Source organism: Helobdella robusta, assembly GCF_000326865.2.
Source record: "Helobdella robusta unplaced genomic scaffold HELROscaffold_23, whole genome shotgun sequence".
In the NCBI taxonomy this organism is placed as follows: Eukaryota; Metazoa; Annelida; class Clitellata; order Rhynchobdellida; family Glossiphoniidae; genus Helobdella; species Helobdella robusta.
The window spans coordinates 891,691-913,114 of NW_008704216.1; the positions used below are offsets into that span (position 1 = coordinate 891,691).

Sequence of the window (21,424 nt, forward strand, 5' to 3'; positions counted from 1 at the left end):
AAAAATTCATAGAGATTAAATATCAATCATTCTTCTTCTTTAAAATGGATCAATACAAATAAATAGTTAGAAAATGTTAAAAAACAGACAGTAAGATGGCTCTTATTGGTGAAGGTTCAACTCTTGCTGAAGAAATTACAATAATAACAATTGTATTTCTAGCCACTCAACAAATTTGAAAAGTGTTTAACAAAAGTTTTTGGGCCAACAACACTAAACTAAAATGTTTTCTTTAATGTGAAAGCGTAAAATGATCTGAGATAAAATTCTTAACTAAGTACCTGTATGTGTATATATGTGTGTGTGTGCGTGTGTGTGTGCGTGTGTGTGCGCGTGTGTATTTACTTGAAATTTTAATAACAAAGTGGCAGAGCTACAAAAAATATCCGCTGGCCAATTACGTCTGTTCCATTTTGGCACTGGCCAATCACATTTGCTCCATTTTGGCGGCATTATTCATCTGAGAGAATTTCGAGTTCGGATTGGCTAGAAGTTTTTCCGGAGCTTCGTATTCTACGACCTGACCAAAATCTAGTACCAGTATTCTGGAAAGGGGGTGTCACATCAAAACAAATTAACAAGCAGAAATAACAAAACAAATATCGTTTCGAATCGAATCAAACATTGTAAACGAATAGTATCGAAGCATACTTGTCGCAATCCTTGACGGTGGCCAGTCTGTGGGCGACAGTGACGATGGTCGACTCGTTGAACTCCTTCCTGATGACCTCCTGGATCGTCTGGTCGGTTCGGTAGTCAACAGCCGCAGTAGGCTCGTCCAGTAAGATTATTTTCGAGTTTCGCAGAAGAGCTCTGGCCAGGCATATTTGCTGGCGCCGGCCTACGCTGTTGTAGGCGTACATTTAACAATAATAATAACAATAATAATAATAATAATTGTAGTAATAATAATAATAATAATCGTAGTAATAATAATAATAATAACAATAACAATAATAATAATAATTGTAGTAATAATTATAACAATAATAAAATAGTAATAATAATTCCTCTACCGACCAAACTTCATCCTCCGAGTTGATCACGTGATCCAGACCGGCAGCCATGTTTTTTTTGATGAAGTCTTCTAGCTGGGCTTGAACCAGGGAGTTCCATATCTGTTGGTCCGTGTGGTTGCGTAGGGCATCCAAGTTGCTACGTAACGTGCCGGAAAATAGGATTGGTTCCTGTGTGTGTTTGTGTGTGTGTGTGTGTGTATGTGTTTATGTGTGTGTATGTGTGTTTGTGTGTGTGTGTGTGTGATTTTTCTAGTAATGTTTTTCACTTGCGTTCATGCTGTTTCGAATTCAACTGAATAGAGACACATCACGCATACATAAATGAAATACTATGTACACACACACAAACACACACGTACACACACACAAACACATATGTACACACACGCACAAAAACACACACACAAACACACGCGTACACACACATACCTGCGGAATACAAGTTAGTTTAGATCTCAACTCGTGCAAACCAACATTGGCGATGTTACGGTTGTCTATACTGATCGAACCGGCACGGGCCTCCATCATCCTAAAAAGAGATATTATTATTGAGGATTTTCCCGCTCCTGTTTCACCGACTACACCGACCTGTGTGTGTGTGTGTGTGTTTGTCTCTGTGTGTGTGTCTGTATGTGTGTGTGTGTTGGTCTGTGTGTGTGTGTGTGTGTGTGTGTCTGTGTGTGTAAAATTTTAAAATTTGATCATTTGATCTCAACAGTTATAAGAATGAATGACTTTGCTTTTAGGAACTATGTCGAAGTTCAGATTTTTAAGACAGTCATCCTTCAAATCAGGTCGATATTTAACGCAGAGGTCCTTGAACTCTATGTGACCTTCCGTGGGCCAGCTTTCTGGGGGCTCGTGACCTTTTGCCGATTGGCGAGGGGCCTTAGTAGATTGATTGGTTGATTGATTGATTGATGATTGATTGATTGATTGATTGATTCATTCATTCATTCATTCATACAGCCGACCTCTTGCGGAATGGAAGCACACTTCATCAGCCTCTCAACAGCAACTATGTGGGCTTCAATTTCAATCATCATTCTCGTCGCAATTGGAATGTGTGGCAGTATCTAATTGGTTCGTTCAAGTAATTAACTGTTACGTGATTGGTCAGATAAATATAAAGGGCAGTGTTTGATTGGTCTGAATGATAGCTCTTATGTGATTAGTTAGTTGAAGTCAGACAGTTTTTTGATAGGTTGGTTGATTTGTTGGTTGACTAAAAGCTGGTACGTGATTGGCCAGATATATTAAAATTTTTTAACAACAAACGTGTCAAACAATGATTAACACGCATATTCATTAACTCATTAGTCTGATAGTTGTTCATAAATAATAATTAGTTCGATTCATGAATATTAATGAGACTAATTAATTAATTAATTAATACCTGGAATATACTGAAGAGGGCTAGTGCAACGCGACCGGGGCTCATCTCATACGGGGTGTTTTTACTAATAATAATAAGTATAATAATAATAAAAATAATAATATGAAGAAGAAGAAAAAGAAAAGAAGAAGAAGAATGAGAATAATACTAAAAATTATAAAAAAGAAGTAAATTATGATAGAGTTAAGAATTGATCCTCAACATCATGTTCATCATCATCATCATAATCGTCGTCGTCATCATCATCATCAGCAGCAGCGGCAGCAGCAACATCACCACCATCATCAACATCACCACTACAACTTTTCATTTTCCACGATGACAGCCGTAATGGCGGTGAGGAATATGGCCAGGACACCCATGGTCTCGTTGTACAGCGTGTACCATCTGCGTACGTGTTTGTGTGCGTGTGTGTGCGCGCGCGTGTGTGTGTAAGGTTGACCTTTTGACCTACTGACCTCCAACAAGCCAGGTAACTGTGCCAGGGTTTGTGACTTTCGTCATTGAGTCTGTCGGCCTTGGACATGAAAAGTTTCTGCTTGCCGTAGCTTCGAATTGAGACCGCGCCTTTTGATGGATGAATGAATGAATGAATGAATGAACGAACGAACGAATAAATAAATGAATGAATGAGTCAGTGAATAAATTGGTGAATGAGTGAATGAACAAACGAAAGAATGAACAAAGTTTGCAGACAGTTGTACCTACCAGATATGCTTTCTTCAAAATGCGAATAGACAGGCGTCTTCTTCAATGCATACTCCCGTCTCAACTGAATGGCACTGCGCCCGTATATACGCTGAGAACATTTTTTAAAGTGACTCGACCAATCAATCAATCAATCAATCGAATAAACAATCAGTCAGTTTGCCAGTTAATTGGTCAATCAGTCCGTCAATTGATCAATCAATCAACCAAGTGAATAGAAACCAACTCGCCAGCCAGTCAACCATTCAACCAATCAACCAATCAGTCAATCAACCAGTCAACTAACCAATCAATCAACCTATCAACTAACCAACCAATCAACCAACCAATCAATCATCTAAACTAACAATCAACCAACCAATCAACCAACCAATCAACCAACCAATCAAACAAACAAGCAAACAAACACACACACACATTACCTGCACAATAGCGCTGACAAGCATGATAGGTAAGGTGATGCACAAATAGATGGGATCGGCGTATGCGATTGTTCCTGATCAAGTTCAATAAATTAACCGAAACAAAATGCATTTAAACGAAACGAAGCGAAACGAAATGCATTTAAACGAAACGAAGCGAAACGAAATGCATTTAAACGAAATGCATTTCTCATTTTAATGATAAAAAACCAGAAGCCCGCAAGGCTTGTACGACAGTCATCAAACGTAAAGAAATAAAAATAACAAATAAACGAAATAAAAATATAAATAATGAATAATAAATAACTAAAGATAATATTATTGAGTAAAGGAGTACTGTCATTGGCCAAATAAAATAATGTGTTGATCATTCATTCATTCATTCGTTCGTTCGTTCGTTCGATCGTACGTTTGTTTGTTCGTTCGTTCATTCATTCATTCATTCATTCATTCATTCATTCATTCATTCATTCATTCATTCATTCATTCATTCATTCATTCATTCATTCATTCCATCCATCCATCCATCCATCCATCCACTAACCGATACTAGAAATGATGACGCAGAAGCTGATGAGCCAGAGTTGAACATCGAGGGGTAGGGCACAGTCCACCGTGTCAAGGTCGGTGCTCATGTAGTTGAAAATCTGGCCGGGGGACGTCGTGTCGAAGTAACTTATTGGGGCCCTGGTGGTGGTGATGATAATGATGGTTGTAGCGATCACTATCATCATCATCTCCATTATCATCATCATCATAACCTGAACAATCTTTTGATTGCTTTATCGTGGAGAGCTTTTGAAGCCGACGAAAAACCGAATGCCATCATCAGGGAGATGATGATGATGGAGATGACTGTGGTGATGATGACGGTGGTGATGATGATGATGACGATGATGATAATGATGATGACGATTTGATAACGATGATGATGATGATGTAAGGAGGAAGAGGATGACGATGTTTACGATGATGATAATAATGGTAATCTACCAAAAACAAATTCAAATTTCAAACAAAAACCCGGCCCCAAGCAAACCTTCGACCAATCCTATGACGCCGTATGACGTCACATATTGATCTAGCGTCTCATTGGTTATGTTGTCTGTCCATCTCTGTATCCAAATGTAGGAGGCGCACTGGCTCATTAACATAGCCAGGTGACCGATCAGAACGATCATGAATATTAATAAGCCCCCTGATTTTATGTAATCACCTATGGCCCCCCACCTTATCTGAATTGGAGGTTTCAATTTGTTCATTCATTAATTCATTCATTTGTTCAGTTTTTCATTCATTCCTTCATTCATCTATTCATTCATTAAATCATTTGTTCACTTTGTCTGTTTGTGTCTCACTCACCCTTTTTTTATATTTCTCTGTCTTTTTTATTTTTATAATAAATTATGTTAAATAAGACAGGCCAATTGGCCAATGATTGATTTTTTAGCTCCGCCTACCTGGCCTGAGTCCACTTTTTCAACATTTATCTGGCTGGTTGTGGCCGTGAAAGTGTTGGGCTGCCATTCGTCTACGTCATACTCGCTGGAAAGGTTCATATCGTCCGCTGATTGGTCGGTTGGTTGGGAGTGAGTCAATTGTTGATTGGTTGATTTGGGATGATTGATTGGTTAGTTAGCAGATGATTGGTTGATTTGTTAAATGTATAAATATGTAAATATATATATATATAATAATAATAATAATTATTATTATTATTATTCAAAACAGCACGGGCAGAACCCCTTGCCAAACAAAAATTCGAAAATATAAACCATAAATAAATAAAATAGGTAATGTACATAATAAACTTATCTTATATATATAAATAATAATACACAAGTCAACACAACAAAATAAAACACACATAATTAATTAAAGTGTAAAAGATGATAACTATTGAATGTATATAGTGCAAAAGGAACAATTATGAATTCAAATGCCAATCAAATATGGAGTCACCAAAAAATGAATCTAATAATGATTTATAAAAACGCGCCAACAGAATCTCATCCGATAACGAAATATTTAACAATGAACTTATTCGTGTATTAAACATTTCTCAGTCGACAACAATTACTCCAACAAATTAACAGATACTGCGACAGAGAAGTACCTCGATAAACTCAACAACACAACCCAACTCTACCAACAACTACACAACTAATCAATACCTAACTAATAACGTTATTCGACCAGAATCAAATTCACGACAATTATAAGGTTGATGAGAAGCAGCTGAAAAATATCATTAAGTCCTTCATCCATCAATCAAAATCATGAATTTAAATTAATGCAGATATCTTAATTGACAATTGTAATGCATACGTGTGTATATCAGCGTTGTATCTATTTAATTAATTTGACGACAATATAACATGATTTTGACGAAATATCCACTTCATCAAACTCCTTCTTTCTCTACACACTCCTTTCTTCTGTTTCAATATATCATGAAACTTGTTGACATTTAAATCTCACTTGGCTACAACTCGCTTGTTTCAACTATATTTCAACATACTTAATAATTTAATGTATTTTATTATGTTCGAGGACGACGACGACGATGATGATGATGATGGTGATCTTTTTTTTATTACGTTCAAAATTTTACTAGGTATTTAATTTCAATTGTGTGATTGTTTAGCTCCTAATTTGAGTTTTCCATGTTTAAAATCGTTTCACACTAATATTATAATTAAATGTATTTTATAATTAATTAAATGTATAATATATACACACGCAGATACACATGCATATTTGATTCAATCATTTTCTCATTCTCAAGGTTTGTCAAACTTTTTTGAGTTATACACTCGTCATTCATTCATTTATTCAATCGTTCCTTTGTTTGTTCGTTCATTCATTTCATCCATTCTCTTCTCTCTCTCTCTCTCTCTTTCTCTTTCTCTCTCTTTCTTTCTCTCTCTCTCTCTCACACACACACACACACATCTCACCAATGCTCATCATCCGGAAGTTGTTGGAGAGTTGTGATTGGATGCGCCAGTAGGAAGTTTCATAGTTAGACATCTGCTTGCTGCGAACAGAAATGAATGAAATGATCTATTCAATCCATCTTTCGTTCATTCATTTATTAATCTAACAGTTCATTCAACTCGTTCAATTCATTCATTCATCCAACCATTCGCACCGTCATCAATTTATTTAATTAATTAGTTATCCAAGTCATTCATTCTTACATACATACATTTGTTCAATCGTTAATTATTGACTTATTAATTCATTCATTCATCTATCCATTCATTCAACTATTTATTTATTTATTCATCCATTCATTTATTTATTTATATATTCATTCATTCATCTATTCGTCCATCAATCCACTAACCTAGCGAGCCCTGCATTTAATCCTTCTTCTCTGAAAGGGGTAATGGACCCGGGCCCAATGCTTAAACTCCTCTTTGCCACTCTGTCAGCTGTTTTGAGGAATTAAGATGGCGAACAGTTTTTAATTTTAACTTAAAATTTATCACTGTTTTGATTTGTTAGTTAGTTGAACTACTGACTGAGTTAAAGTTTTTAATTCGAATCAGTCAAATTATTTTTCCAGTTAAATTTCATTTCATTCATCCGTTCGTCGTTTTAACCCTAACTCTCTCATTCACCTATCCTTTCATTCACCTATCTTTTCATTAATTAATTAATTCATTCATTCATTCATTTATTCATTCATTCATCCTATCATTCATCCATTCAATCAGTTTATCCACCAATCAATCAATCAATCAGGCCCCAGCCAACCGGATTCCTCCCTAATCGAGTCTGCGTGTTGTTGGAGGAAGGTGAAATAATCCCCCTTGTGCTTCATTATGTCGCCATAAGTACCAATGCACTCGATAGCTCCACTGTTCATTACTATTATCAAATCCATTTCCGGTAAAAATCCAATCGAATTCGTGGCGAATATTCTGGTCTGTTTGTGATGATGGTGGTTGTCAGAATGATGATTGATGCATTGATACATCTTATTGGTTGATAAATCTTATTGGTTGATACATCTTATTGGTTGATACATCTTATTGGTTGATGCATCTTATTGGTTGATGCATCTTATTGGTTGATACATCTTATTCGTATCATCGTCATCATTTTCATTGATACATTCAATCTATTACAACTGACCTGACCAATCATAACAAACCAGCCAAAAACTAGTCAACCAATCACATCCGACCAACCAAACCAGTCAGCCAATCAAAAACCTTCTTTCTTAGCAGTCCCTCTCTACTGATGACCTCCTTAAAAATATGTTTGGCCACTTGCGGGTCAACCGCACTGAGCGAATCATCGATAAGATAAAGGTCAGCCTTCGAGTAAACTGCCCTCGCTAAGTTCACCCTCTGCCTCTGTCCACCACTCAAGTTGGCGCCCTAAATGAATGAATGAGTGAGTGAGTGAATGAAAAAATGAATAAAATAATGGATGGATAATTGAATAAACAACCAAAGAAATGAATGAATAAATTATTTTGCGAATCATAATTCTAATGATAAAAAACCTCTTAACCTTTGACCCCAGCTCCGACAAGTCCCCACCGGGAAATTTCTTCAAATCGTCCGCTAGATGGCAGGCGCTTACAACCTTTTCATATTTCTTCTGGACGAAAGGTCTGTTCAGGCAGATGTTTTCTCTGACCGTGCAGTTCTGAATCCATGCTTGCTGCGATACGTAAACTGCTCTCTCCTGATTGGTCGGTTGGTTGGTTGGTTGGTTGGTCGGTTGGTTGGTTGATTGGTTGGTCGGTTGGTTGGTCAGTTGATTGATTGGTTGGTTGATTGGTTGATTGATTGAAGGACCGATTGATTGGTCACATGGCTGATTGGTTGATTTATACCAGAGCTAAATAACTTTTCATATTAGAGTGAAAAGAGCATTTAACATATGAATCTAATCGCAGGATACAAACATTAATATGAACAATGACAACATAGCAAGAGTATTAAAATGTTAATTAGGACACGCCAACATGAATTTTCACTCCTCCCTTCAATGTTTTCATCTCTCCGAGCATGGCAGCCAGCAGTGACGACTTTCCACTGCCGACCAATCCGACGACGGCCACCATTTCTACGGATGATTGAGACGTTTATATTAATGAGGGGTGGGGTGTCGATGACGAAGATATTGAGAGCGCTGGGACTGATTATGATATTAGTTATGTGGTTGAGATGGATTAGGAGAGGAGGAAGAGAGGGAAATATATATTTGAATAATTAAATGTTTACTCTCTCATGTGCGATTTTACTCCACCCCATGAGAAACTGGAGTTCTGGATTGACGGCGCCGGTTCTATTGAATTGAAAAATTATATTTGTCCTTTTAAATCACACAATCGATCAATATTTTTATACATTTGTTCATTCGTTTATTCATTCATTCATTCATTCATTCGTTCGTTCGTTCGTTCGTTCGTTCATTCATTCATCCATCCATCCATTCATCCATCCATCCATTCATTCATTCGTTCATTCATTCATTCATTCATTCATTCATTCATTCATTCATTCATTCATTCATTCATTCATTCATTCATTCACCTCTTTCCACGAACGTCCTGTTCAGGTCGCCTTCCACCTCGTCCATGTCCATCAGCGTTGAAGCTTTCTTCACCGATATATATCCCTATCATAATAATAATAATAATAATAATAATAATAATAATAATAATAATAATAATAATTGCGATATAATAATGATTGTTTCGGTAAGGATGATGATGCTGATAACGACGATGATGATGACGATGATGATGGTGTTGATTATGATGATAGCAAAAAGCAAAAAACCTGTATGACAAAAGCAAAAGAGCTCGGCATGACAGATATACTGCAGTTAAGCATGCAGACGAGCGACAGACATACGAAGGCGTCTCCGGGTTCAAGTGCAAGCCCATCCACATACACGTGGTAGCAGAAGATTATTAAGGAAACCTGAAAAATGTGTATGTGTGTTTGTGTGTGTTTATTTGTGCGAATGGATTTGTATATTTGGTTGTATATGTAGTAGTAGTAGTAGTATGAGGAGCAGTAGTAGTAGTAGTATGAAAAGTAGTAGTATTAGTAGTAGTAGTAGTAGTAGTTGTAGTAGTATGAAAAGTAGTAGTAGTAGTAAAAGTAGTTACGTTACCAACCACAAATGGACTAATCAGACAGACGATAGTACCGATACCGTTATAAATGGCCGACCACCATATTGATTTCATTTCTTTGGTCCGTGCTGAACACACCTTCTCTTCGAATGGATCTTCCCAGGCATACAGTTTCAATACCTGGTTGGTTGGTTTGTGGATTGGTTGGTTGATTGGTTGGTTGGTTGGTTGATTGGTTGGTTGGTTTGTGGATTGGTTGATTGGTTGGTTGGTTGATTGGTTGATTGGTTGGTTGGTTGTTTGGCTGTTTGGTTGGTTGGTTGATTGGTTTGTTAATCAATAAATAATTAGCCAGTCAACCATTCAGTCAATCGGTTGAATCAATCATTTGAATCAATCAATCAATCAATCAATTAACCTTAATCCCGGCTAATATTTCGCTGATGAATTTTAATCTACGATCTTTAGAATGCATCTGCCTTTCCTGATAACAACAACAACAAAAACATTAACAACATCAACATCAACAACAAAAACAACAACAACAACAATAATAATAAGAAAAAGAAGAAGAAAGCAAAAGAACAATAATATAATAATAATAATTTTTATTTCTACCTGAAGTCTTTTGTTGAGTCGAGCCAAGATGAATGTAGTTGTTGGAACAAATACGATTAGACAGACCATACCTTCAGCCAATCATTCATTCATTGATTTATTCACTAAATAATTTATCCACTCATTAATTAATTAATTCATTCATTCATTGAATTAGTCAATTAATTCATTTCTTTTTACATACATACATACAGACAGACAGACAAACAAACATACCGATAACTCCAGCCACTTTCAAAGTAGAATACAAAAAGATCAAAGCCAGAATTAAATATATTGGCATCGTCACTATCTCGTGTAAGGAACGCACTGACTGATTGATCGATCGATCGATTGATTGATTGATTAGTTGATTGTTGATTGATTGATTGATTAGTTGATTGATTGAATGATCGATTGACTGTTGATTGATTGATTAGTTGATTGATTGCTGATTGATTGATAAATATAAGTGATCAATCTATTAAACAATCAATCAATCAACTACTTTGGTAACAACCAATCAAACTTATAAATTTATCATTTATTCAATCAATCTTTTAACCAACCAACCGTCCAACCAACCTGAAACAACTTGAGCGAATCGATAGACATGAGGTTACTGATGTAGCCAATGTCCATATCTTGACTGGCGCATGAACTCGATAACCTCAACATCTGGGTCAAAGTTATTTAGGTCAAAGTTTAATCACTTCACCAATCTATCAATCAACTAATTAATCAATCAACCAACCAATCAATCGTCAATCAACCAACCACTCAATTGCCGAACTAATTAAAGAAATCTATCAATTTGTGCAGGTCAACAATCAACTATGGATGTAATTAATCACTAGTAAAATTAACATAAATGAATATTAATTAACATGAATTATAATATTTCAGCCAAGCACCTTCCTGTAAACGGTTGTAGCTATTAATATCTTCAGCTTCATGCCGATTCTGTCGCAGGCGTTCAGCCAATGAGTGACACAGAGGGCTCGGACCATGGCGACAACCAATAGGGAGACAGAATATAAATAGCCCAGCCAGGGCGTAGCTACTGGGTCAGGCGATTTTACGTAAGCTATCAGCTGTCTGTTTTTGAGTGAGTGAGTGATTGAGTGAGTGAGTGCGTGAGTGAGTGAGTGCGTGAGTGAGTGAGTGAGTGAGTCAGTGAGTCAGTGAGTCAGTGAGTCAGTGAGTGAGTGAGTGATCGTTATCATCATCTCCATCATCATATTCATCATTATCATCATCAGAACCCACTTGAAGATGACTAAGTTAACGATAAGTAGGATGATGCTAAGTAGTCTGACGAGGCACCAGCCAATCAGAGATGGGGCCAGTGTTCTCAACAACAAACTTTGATATATCGAGGATTTTAAATTCTTTGGTCTAAACGTAATGATAATGATGATTACGATAATTATAATAATAATACTAATAATAAAAATGACGATGATGATAACGATGATGTTTTTGCGGTGATAATGATGCTTACAATAAGCGATTTAAATAAACGAACAACAACTGAACATGCATATATGCACACGTATACATAAAAATACACACAGACAGACAGTTAGATAGACAGGCAGACAGACTCTCTCTCTCTCTCTCTCTCTCTCACACACACACACACACACAAACACACATACGTGAAATTTCTAGAATATTCTTCATTCAATTTTTCCTCAAATGGTGGAACCACCACACAACAACGATCCTGGCGGGGCAACTTTGGCAGGTTGTCGCTGCTGTGGTCCCTTAGAAGACCCTTATACAATATCCTAGTTGGATTATTATTTGTAGTAGTAGTACTTGTAGTAGTAGCAGTAGTAGTGGTAGTAGTGGTAGTAGTAGTATTAGTGGTAGTGGTAGTAGTGGTAGTAGTAAGTAGTGGTAGTAGTGGTAGTAGTAAGTAGTGGTAGTAGTGGTAGTAGTAGTAGTGGTAGTAGTGGTAGTGGTAGTAGTAGTAGCGGTAGTGATAGTAGTAGTAGCGGCCTTGACATTTAAAAAATGTTAATTAACTTACATATTGACCCAGAAGAAGGTCAGCCATGAGGCAAATGTCGGAAAATTTTCAACGTAGCTCTGCAAAAATCATCACCATCATCATCACCATCATCCTCACCATTATCATCGTCGTCATCATCATCACCATTTTCATCATCATCATCACCAGAACTAACCTCATCATTGTCATCACCACTTCTCGGCTCACCGACATCATTACCATCCCTTCCATCGACTGTATCACCATCATAACCACTCACGGTTGACCTACTTTCGCTAATGAGGTCAACCCTGGACGAGGTCAAGGTCGCGCCTAGGTTAATCTGTCCGTAACATTTGGTGACCTTTCGGTCAACTAAACCGACGTTGAGGATAAGTTGAATGATTGAGAGAACGTAGGAAAGGCAGTAGAGGATGAAGTAGACGTATTCAAATTTTTTCATTCCCTGGTTTAATTGATTGGTTGATCCATTGGTTGATTGGTTGGTTGATTAATTGATTGATTAGTTAATTGATTGATTGTACAATTGGTTGATTGATTGGCTAATATTAATAGATTGATTGTACGATTGGTTGATTGATTTAGTTAGGATTTGAATGGTTGATTGAGAAAAAAGTAAAATATTAACGGCAAAATTAATTAACTAGACAATTAGTTAATTAATAAAGCGCTATACAATCTAAAAAAAACGCACCCCTTTCTCGTAAACGAAAGCAAAAGAATAAACCGAAAAGGCATTGATGATGACGTAGACAATCCCCCATAGTGTGAACACTGCAGATGTATAAATAGCTTTGGGGAATTCCAATGATATAAGTATCCAGGCAAGAACCTGTGTAGTGTATGTATTTTTAAGGTGATCTGATTGGATGATTGGTTGGTTGGCTGGTTGGTAGGATTGGTTGGTTGGTTGGTTGGATGGTTGGTTGATTAGTTGTAGTAGTAGTAGCAGGAGTAGAAGTAGTAGTAGCAGCAGTAGAAGTAGTAGTAGTAGCAGCAGAAGTAATAGTAGTAGCAGCAGATTACAACAACTTTTTTTTTAAATCCTACTTCGATGAATTAATTTTATACACCTAACTGTTTCATTTTTAATTAATCCCAATAGTATGCGTCAAGAAATTACCATAAAACAAAAACGTATTCAAGTTGAAATTTTTTTTATATGTATAAAATTTCCTTGTGTATTCTGTACACAAGCTGTATTGTGTACGGTGTGATAAGCTGTATTCAGGTTCTAAAAAAAGTTATTTGGGTTGGCCACCAAATTTTCTTTGCCTAGGGCCTCCTACTACTGCCTAAGGCCAGCCCTGATAGCAGTAGTAGTAGAAGCAGCAGCAGCAGTAGAAATAGTAGTAGTAGTAACAGCAAGAGTAGTAGGGGTATCAAAACATTAGCGGCAATGGTAATTTACGTTGATGTTTAGAAACATAAAAACAATTATGTGTAATTATTTTATAAACAGGTCTGTAATAATAATCGAGTCCTAGTGAAAACCCGCGCCTATTTTTAGAGTTATCATCATCGTCGTCGTCATCATCGCTATTTGTATCATTATTATCTTCAATGAGCAATGATACAGATCTTCATCGTCTTCATCATAATTTTTAGCCTTTCGGTTTCAAAATTTGTAATGTAACAATCAAACAATTAACCAAATAACTAACTAATCAACCAACCAGCCTACCACCAACTAACCAATCAACTAACCAACCAGCCAAACAACCAACCAACCAACCAATCAATCAACCAAACAACCAACCAACCAATCAATCAATCAATCAACCAAACAATCAACCAACCAACCAACCATAGTTGCAAATCTGACAGCGGAGGCCAGCATAAATTGAAAGTAGACATCACTACTGTCAGCCAGACAGCCAACAATGATGATCTCAACCAGCGCTATTACCAGCTGGACTGATGTCAAAACCTGCTCATCATCATCATCATCATCATTATTATTATTATTGTTATTATTATTATTGTTATTATTATTAGTATATATTATCATCATCGTCATCACCGTCGTTATCTTCAGATGATGAAATCATCAATAATAGTTCGTCGACAAATGGAATTAACAAATCAACCATGGCAATCAATCATTCAGCCAACCAACCAATTTCAAGACATTCAACCAGCTCCTCTTCAGCATGGCACATCTCTCCACTTCCGGTCCGGATCTTGTCCAAAGATAATAAATATAAAATGGAAATACAATCCAGAGAATTCCGCAAGACAGCCATGTCAGGACTGTGTTTTGAAAGCAAATGGGGATCTCGGGCCTCGTTACGGATGGAGTTACCCCACTATAGTTCTGTGAATTAGTGGATTGATGGATGGATGAATGAAGGAATGAATGGATGAATAAATGAATGAATCACTCAATCAATCATTTTTTCGTTTGTTTATTTATTTATTCATTTACCCATCAATCAGTCCAATCATTTATTTATGGTTACTAATAGACGAGATGCTGCTATAAAACTGTGAATTCGTGTAGTGATGAATGAATGAATTATTCTTTCGATCAATTAATCATTCGTTCGTTAATTAATCATTTGTTCATCCAGTCGTTCGTTCATTCGTTCATTCATTCATTCGTTCGTTCGTTCGTTCATTCGTTCATTCACTCATTCATTCATTCACTCATTCAGAGGTCCAACCAACCCAGAATGGATAGTTCCGTCCGCACAGAGCGGTCCAATACAGGCAATTGTCATGAGACGGTGGTGATAATGATGTTGAAACTTTTGGTGGTAATGATGGTGATGATGTTATGATGGGTGGTAGTGATGATGATGTCATGAGAGAGGTTGTACTGGTAATAGTATCAGTAGTTGTTGTTTTTTGTGTTGAATTTTGTGAGGTTTTTGTTCAGAAAAACTCTTTCCAATAACGTTTTATTATTATTATTATTTATTTATTATTATTATTATCTATTTATTATTATTATTTATTATTATTTATTATTATTATTATTTATTATTAATATTATTATCACACTAAGACTTTCAGCCACTAAAATACGATTTATTCAGCCATTTGTTTCGATATAAATAATAAAAAGAATATATAAATTAATATTATTAATAATAAAATATTATTATTGTTATTTTATTAATAATAATAATAATTATTTATAATTATAATTATTACATCTCTCTCGAATACACAAAAAAACTGAAACGAACCAACAACAATAGAGAAATATCTCCCAAGGTTTATATAATGTCTACACTACACACACACACACACAAACATACACACATACTCACATAAATACATTCATACATGCATACATACATGCATGCATGCATACATACATACATAAATACATGCATACATACATGCATGCATACATAAATACATACATACATGTGCTACCTATGTTCGAGAGTATTTACGCTAAAAAAATGCAACCAAGAAAAAGGAAGAGAATCGCATTTTTTAGAAAACATACAAGTGAAGAAGAGCAGCCTTCCATGAAGGGGTTGAATTCTCTTGGAATAATTTCAGCCTACATATCAGTATTTAGAATCAGCTAGTCGATGTCAACTTAGCTTGAATAGCTCGGTTGTCAAGAATATATACTAGTGTATGGTGACACAATCAAAAACCAACAACATTAAGTCAATAAACTCTTCCCAGATGTGAATGATTGGATTGATTTTAAGTATATTATGTAAAAGAAATGAAATAAAAGATATATATAAAAGATATATATATATATATATATATATATATATATATATATATATATATATATTCATTTGTCAATTCTTTAGTTGAAAAGGAGTGATCTCCATGGCATTGGAATTCAACAAGATAAACCTGTAAGACGTTCTCAAACCATCCCATCAGGAAGTCCGTAAGCTTTCGTTAAATTCATCTTAGTATGGTTAATATATACTTGTTAAGCAACCTATAATAACGATTATGTAATAATAACACCCATAATAACACCCATGATAATTTATATACATTAAATAAAGTTATTTATTGATGTCGATGATTGGAGTGATAAGAATGTATGAATGGAACTGGTGAAATATAGGAGCCGAGAACATGTTGAAATCAGATAAGACGCTTCGTAGCATTCTCTTGGAACTTGGTCTCATTTTTTTAATTCTTTATTTTATATTTTCTGTTATTTAATTATTTCATATTTATTTTATATTTATTTATTTTTTTAATTCTTTTGTTTGGAAAGTTCTATAATAATTCAAGCGTACACACATACACACGCACACATACATACACACCACACACACACAAACATACACACATACATACACACACACGCACACATACATATACACACACACACACGCACACACATACATACATACACACATACATACAGAAACACACGCATACATACAAAAATGACTACAAACCTTTTTAATCAAGTGTTTTTGACAACTTTTCAAATACGGATGCACTAAACAATAATAATAATAATAATAACACCATCAAGAATATTTATAATTAAAATAATACTGTTTAATGAGAGGCAGTAGAGGAAAAAGACAAATCATCAACAATAATAAAAATTATTATTATTATCATTGTAATAAATTTATATTATAGCAATAATAGTTGTCACAATTAGCGTTGAAGGGCGATGAACAACGGTTACTTTGAAAGACATTATCTACATGCTTGCATGTGTGTATTTGTCGTTCATTCGTTCGTTCGTTTGTTCTTTCGTTCGTTCGTTTGTTCGTTCATTCATTTGTTCATCCGTTTATCCACTATTCATTTATATATATATATAAAATTATGTGTATAATATATATATATATATATATATATATATATATATATATATATATATATATATATATAGTTAAGGCCGTGCCTCTACTAAATAACAACAACAATAATAATAACAGTACTATGTTTCGGTTAATTATGTTATCAGGATGTATTAAAAAGTAGAGCTACATAGATAGATGAATAAATTGATTTTAAATAAACAGAATTAGAGGGAGAGAGAGAGAGAAAGAGAGAGAGAGAGAGAGAGAGAGAAGATTGAAAAACCGAAAAAAATACAAAACAACGAAGCTCATCTTTTATTCAACCGGTCATTCACTCATTTCTTCATTTATTTATTCATTTATTTGATGGTTCATTCGTTCATTCATTCATTAACTAATTCAATCTTTCTTCCTTTTCCTTTTTTCTTCACTCATTCGTCCCATCTTCGTCTTCGTCGTCATCATCGTTACTGTTATTATAAGTTGTTAGGTACGAAATTTCTACTGAATTTTGTAACTGTAAAGTTTTCAAAGTTGACAAAATGCCAAAACTGTTGTTGTTGATGATGTTGTTTTTAATGTTGATGTTGTTGTTGTTGATGTTTTTGTTGTTGATGTTTCTCAGGTTGTTGATGTTGTTACTTCGAGTCTTTTTACATTTATCATTATTGATGAAATTAGTGTTGGTGCGGCTGGAGCTGTTGCTGCTGCAGCTGTTGTTGTTGTTGCTGTTGTTGTTGTTGTTGAAGATGATGCTGTTGATGTTTGAAGAATTTTTTATAAGGTCATCATCGCCAACGTTAACAATGTCGTTAATACTATAAAAGTTATTGTTGGTGCTATTTCTTCTACTTGTGTATGAAATGAAACCAGTACTTTTTGAGGATGGTATTGTCGAGTTTGTAGCAAAAGTAGTAGAGATAGTAGTTTCAGAAGTAGTAGTAGCAGCAGTTGTAGTAGTAGAAGCTAGAGCGGCAGTTGTAGTAGCATCAGTAGCTGCAGCAAAAGTCGTCGAAACAGCTGTTGTAGTTTTTTTAGTTCCATTATTATTAATATTAATAGAAGTACTGGTGACGACAGAAAAATTAGAAGTTGCTGCCATAGCAAAAGTAATAAGAGTAGTAGGAGTAGTAGTAGTAAAAGCTGTAGTAGTAATGGTAGTTGCAGTAGTAGTAACAGTAGTAGTAGCAGTAGTAAGAATACAATTATCATATACCAAATTTTTACTCTTTTCATTGTGATGATCGTTAATTTTATTATCATCACTTACTAAGCTATTATTATCATTATTATTATTGTTTTTATCATAATTATTGTTGTTGTTATTATTATTATTATCTATTTTACAGCAATTAATGCTTTGGCTATTATTATGATTGTTATTATTATTAGCGTTATGTATTGGCAATACTTTAGAGGTACTATTAAAAACCACGTGAGCGTTATTGTTATTATTGTTGTTGTTGTTGTTACTAGTAGTAGCAACAGCAGTAGTAGTAATAGCTGCTGCAACAACAGCAGTAGTAGCGGTAGTAGTAGGGGTGGTAGTTGTAGTAGCAGTAGTAACATTAACGATATTAATGTTGGACGATACGCTAATTATATTAATATCGGTATTAGAATTATTATTATTGTTATTATTATTATTATTATTATTGTTGTTGTTGTTGTTGTTGTTGTTGTTATTATTATTATTGTTGTTGTTGTTGTTATTGTCATTAACATCATCGTTATTATTATTACTACAATTATAGTTATTACTACTGCTGCTGCAGCTGTTGGCACTGGCGACAGCTGCGGTAGCTTCGAGCAGCTGCTTGTAGAGGTTGGACGCAACGAAACGCGGGTACGGGTCGCGTTTCATGAGGGTGAAAATTTGAATTTGGGCAAGGTCAAAGGTCATTTTGTTTGGTTTCAGCATGTTTTTGTCGATTATCTCTCTTACTTCTGAATCTAGGCTGACCTAATTTTAGTGAATGATTTGGTTGAGATGGGAAGAGTTTGTTTGTTGATTAGAAGGTCGTTCGTTGATTGGTTGGTAGGTTGGCTGATTGATGATTTGTTTATTTAACAATCACCAAACACACACACGCACACACAAATGAAACAAGTCAACAGCTTCAATTATCTCGGAAGTCTGATTACCTGAACCATTTCTAAATGAAATGGAACAAAGAATTAACGCTACTGAGATGTGGTTTTTGAGAAAAGTTATGAAAATTAGTTGGACCTCTCATACTTCGAATGAGGATGTATTAAAACAGTCCGGTTGTGAAAAGAGAAAATTACAGCAGATAATCCAACGGGGGCAGTTAAATTTTTTGGTCACATCATGCGGAAGGAAGGAATGGAAAATCTAACAACTACTGGAAAGATTGCAGGGAAAAGAGGTCGCGGTCAACAATGAACAACGTTCGTGAAGTCCTTGTGTCACTTGCTGAATATCACCACATTTCAACCACTACAGAGTGTTAAAGATCGGGTTTTGTGGAGGTCGATGGTCGCCAATGTCTTGAAAGGATAAGACACGAGAAAGAAGAAGAAGAGAGCTATAGAAACGGTCAAACAAACAGCATCAACAATCAAATTATTGTTGTTGTTGTTGTTGAGATGCGTTTTTAACGGCGTTTCAGCACATTCTGGCTATCTTCACGCCTGTATCTTTTTTTATTTCATTTCTTCATTCTTTCCCTCATTCAAATTACCAAAAACACTAAAGACATCTACTAAAACATTAAAAACTTGAAAAAAAAACTTATCTAGCGCTGACTTCTTTAGGCGAGAAAATGGAGATGTAATCATCGTAGATGGTTCTAACTAGCTCCTCCACTACGTCGGGTACCGTCTGTTGTTTCAGATTTTCACAGGCCAACCAAAAGAGAACATTTTCCTCACTAAACTCCGACCTCAAAAATTGCCGAAACACTTCTTGGCCTTCTGTATTTTTGTTTGTTTGTTTGTTTGTGTGTGCGTGTGTGTGCGTGTGTGTGTGTGTGGTGTGTGTGTGTGTGTGTGTGTGTGTGTAGTGTTTCTTTTTATATGTAAATAACTTAATTGTTAATACTATTATGATAGAATTTAAATAAAAAAAATTACTTTTGCTATGCAGTAACTTTTCAAACGACTGTCCCCATGACACAACTTCGGAATGAGTGATTCTAGCGAGTGAAAAAAAATCTGATTTGACAAATAATAATAATACTAATGGTGCATGATAGCTTAGAGAGGCCGGTTCTTCTTTCCGGTGTCGCAGTTACTGGATTAAAATGCAAGAAGATCCCAGCAAATTTTACGAAAAAAATCAGAACAAATTGTATGATACTTTGATTGATTTAGATATAGTAATAAACTGTTAGTATAAATGCAATTAGGAAAATAAACAATACTATTACAATTACTGCTATTGTTGCTGCTACTACTTGCTACTACTGCCGCTGCTGCTACTACTACTACTACTATTAACTCACGGTTGTATGATTGACAGATGACTTTCTGGAGATACTTTACAGCTACTGTTAAAGTCTCGTTGTTTCATTGAAGTACTGGTATGTGTGTGTGTGTGTGTGTGTGTATGTGCGTGTGTGAATTTGTGTGTATATACGTGTGCAAATGTGTGTAAAAACATCTACCAACCAATAGCAGGTACAGCAGCAACACCACCGAAAGAAAACGCTCTGATTGGCCGCCGGAGAATTAGGGCTCGTCCGGCCAGCCAATGAAATTGCTTGAAATTGATTTGGCTGGTAGACGGTTGCTGATTGGTTGAAGGGCTTCATAAATGGCTCGTAATAATTCGATCTTTTTGTTTTCATCATTACCCTTGCTTTATTAGAAATAATATTGTTGTTATTATGATTATTACTCTGATTATTAATATTATTGTTGTTGTTGTTGATGTTATTATGTTATTATTATTATTATTATTATTATTCCTGAAAATGGGATAAGTAAGAAATATGATTGAATAATTGAGTTAATAAGAATTATGCATAGGCTAATATTATATGTTGTAACTATTTTAACAAAAGATGAATTTTAAAAATATAATAAATGAATGAATGAACTAATGAACTAATGAATGAATGAACGAACGAACAAACAAATAAAATTGAACGAATGAAAGAACGAATAGATGAACAAATAAATAAATTAATAAACGAGCGATTGAGTGAAAAAAAAGAAAGAATTTTTAATTTAAATATTTGAAACTTTTTAAAACAATATCCCTAAAAAGATGCAATCCAACTTACTTCTACGGCTTCATTATTGCCAATCCTTTATTGCCATTACGACTTTTACTTTTACATAAACAGCAAAAATTTTACTACTTATAGTAATAATAATAATATTATTAATGATTAATTAATTACCATCTAAGTAATAGTAT

General features: G+C 35.0%; 2 protein-coding genes across 2 annotated transcripts in view; both read right to left on the reverse strand.

Moving 5' to 3' along the window:
* Positions 1 to 427: 427 nt before the first annotated feature.
* Positions 428 to 8,240, reverse strand: HELRODRAFT_78768 (hypothetical protein; the record flags this gene model as incomplete). Its single annotated transcript, XM_009018924.1, has 20 exons — positions 428 to 545; positions 652 to 846; positions 1,021 to 1,187; positions 1,449 to 1,607; positions 1,755 to 1,907; positions 1,994 to 2,095; positions 2,416 to 2,455; positions 2,716 to 2,802; positions 2,874 to 2,982; positions 3,124 to 3,214; positions 3,546 to 3,619; positions 4,090 to 4,232; positions 4,307 to 4,400; positions 4,585 to 4,780; positions 5,006 to 5,086; positions 6,298 to 6,360; positions 6,894 to 6,985; positions 7,311 to 7,482; positions 7,772 to 7,939; positions 8,076 to 8,240. Coding segments are annotated over 20 exons (2,469 nt in total), but the record flags the coding sequence as incomplete, so codon positions are not given.
* A 9,865-nt stretch (positions 8,241 to 18,105) lies between these two features.
* The window catches only part of HELRODRAFT_191640 (hypothetical protein), a gene marked incomplete at both ends in the record, with an annotated part of 5,085 nt that continues 1,766 nt past the window's right edge, over positions 18,106 to 21,424 (reverse strand). The window contains 4 exons of the mRNA XM_009018925.1: positions 18,106 to 18,692; positions 18,735 to 19,000; positions 19,808 to 19,974; positions 20,134 to 20,195. Coding sequence (XP_009017173.1) covers positions 18,107 to 18,692; positions 18,735 to 19,000; positions 19,808 to 19,974; positions 20,134 to 20,195 — 1,081 coding nt within the window. The remainder of the gene's footprint in view (positions 18,693 to 18,734; positions 19,001 to 19,807; positions 19,975 to 20,133; positions 20,196 to 21,424) is intronic.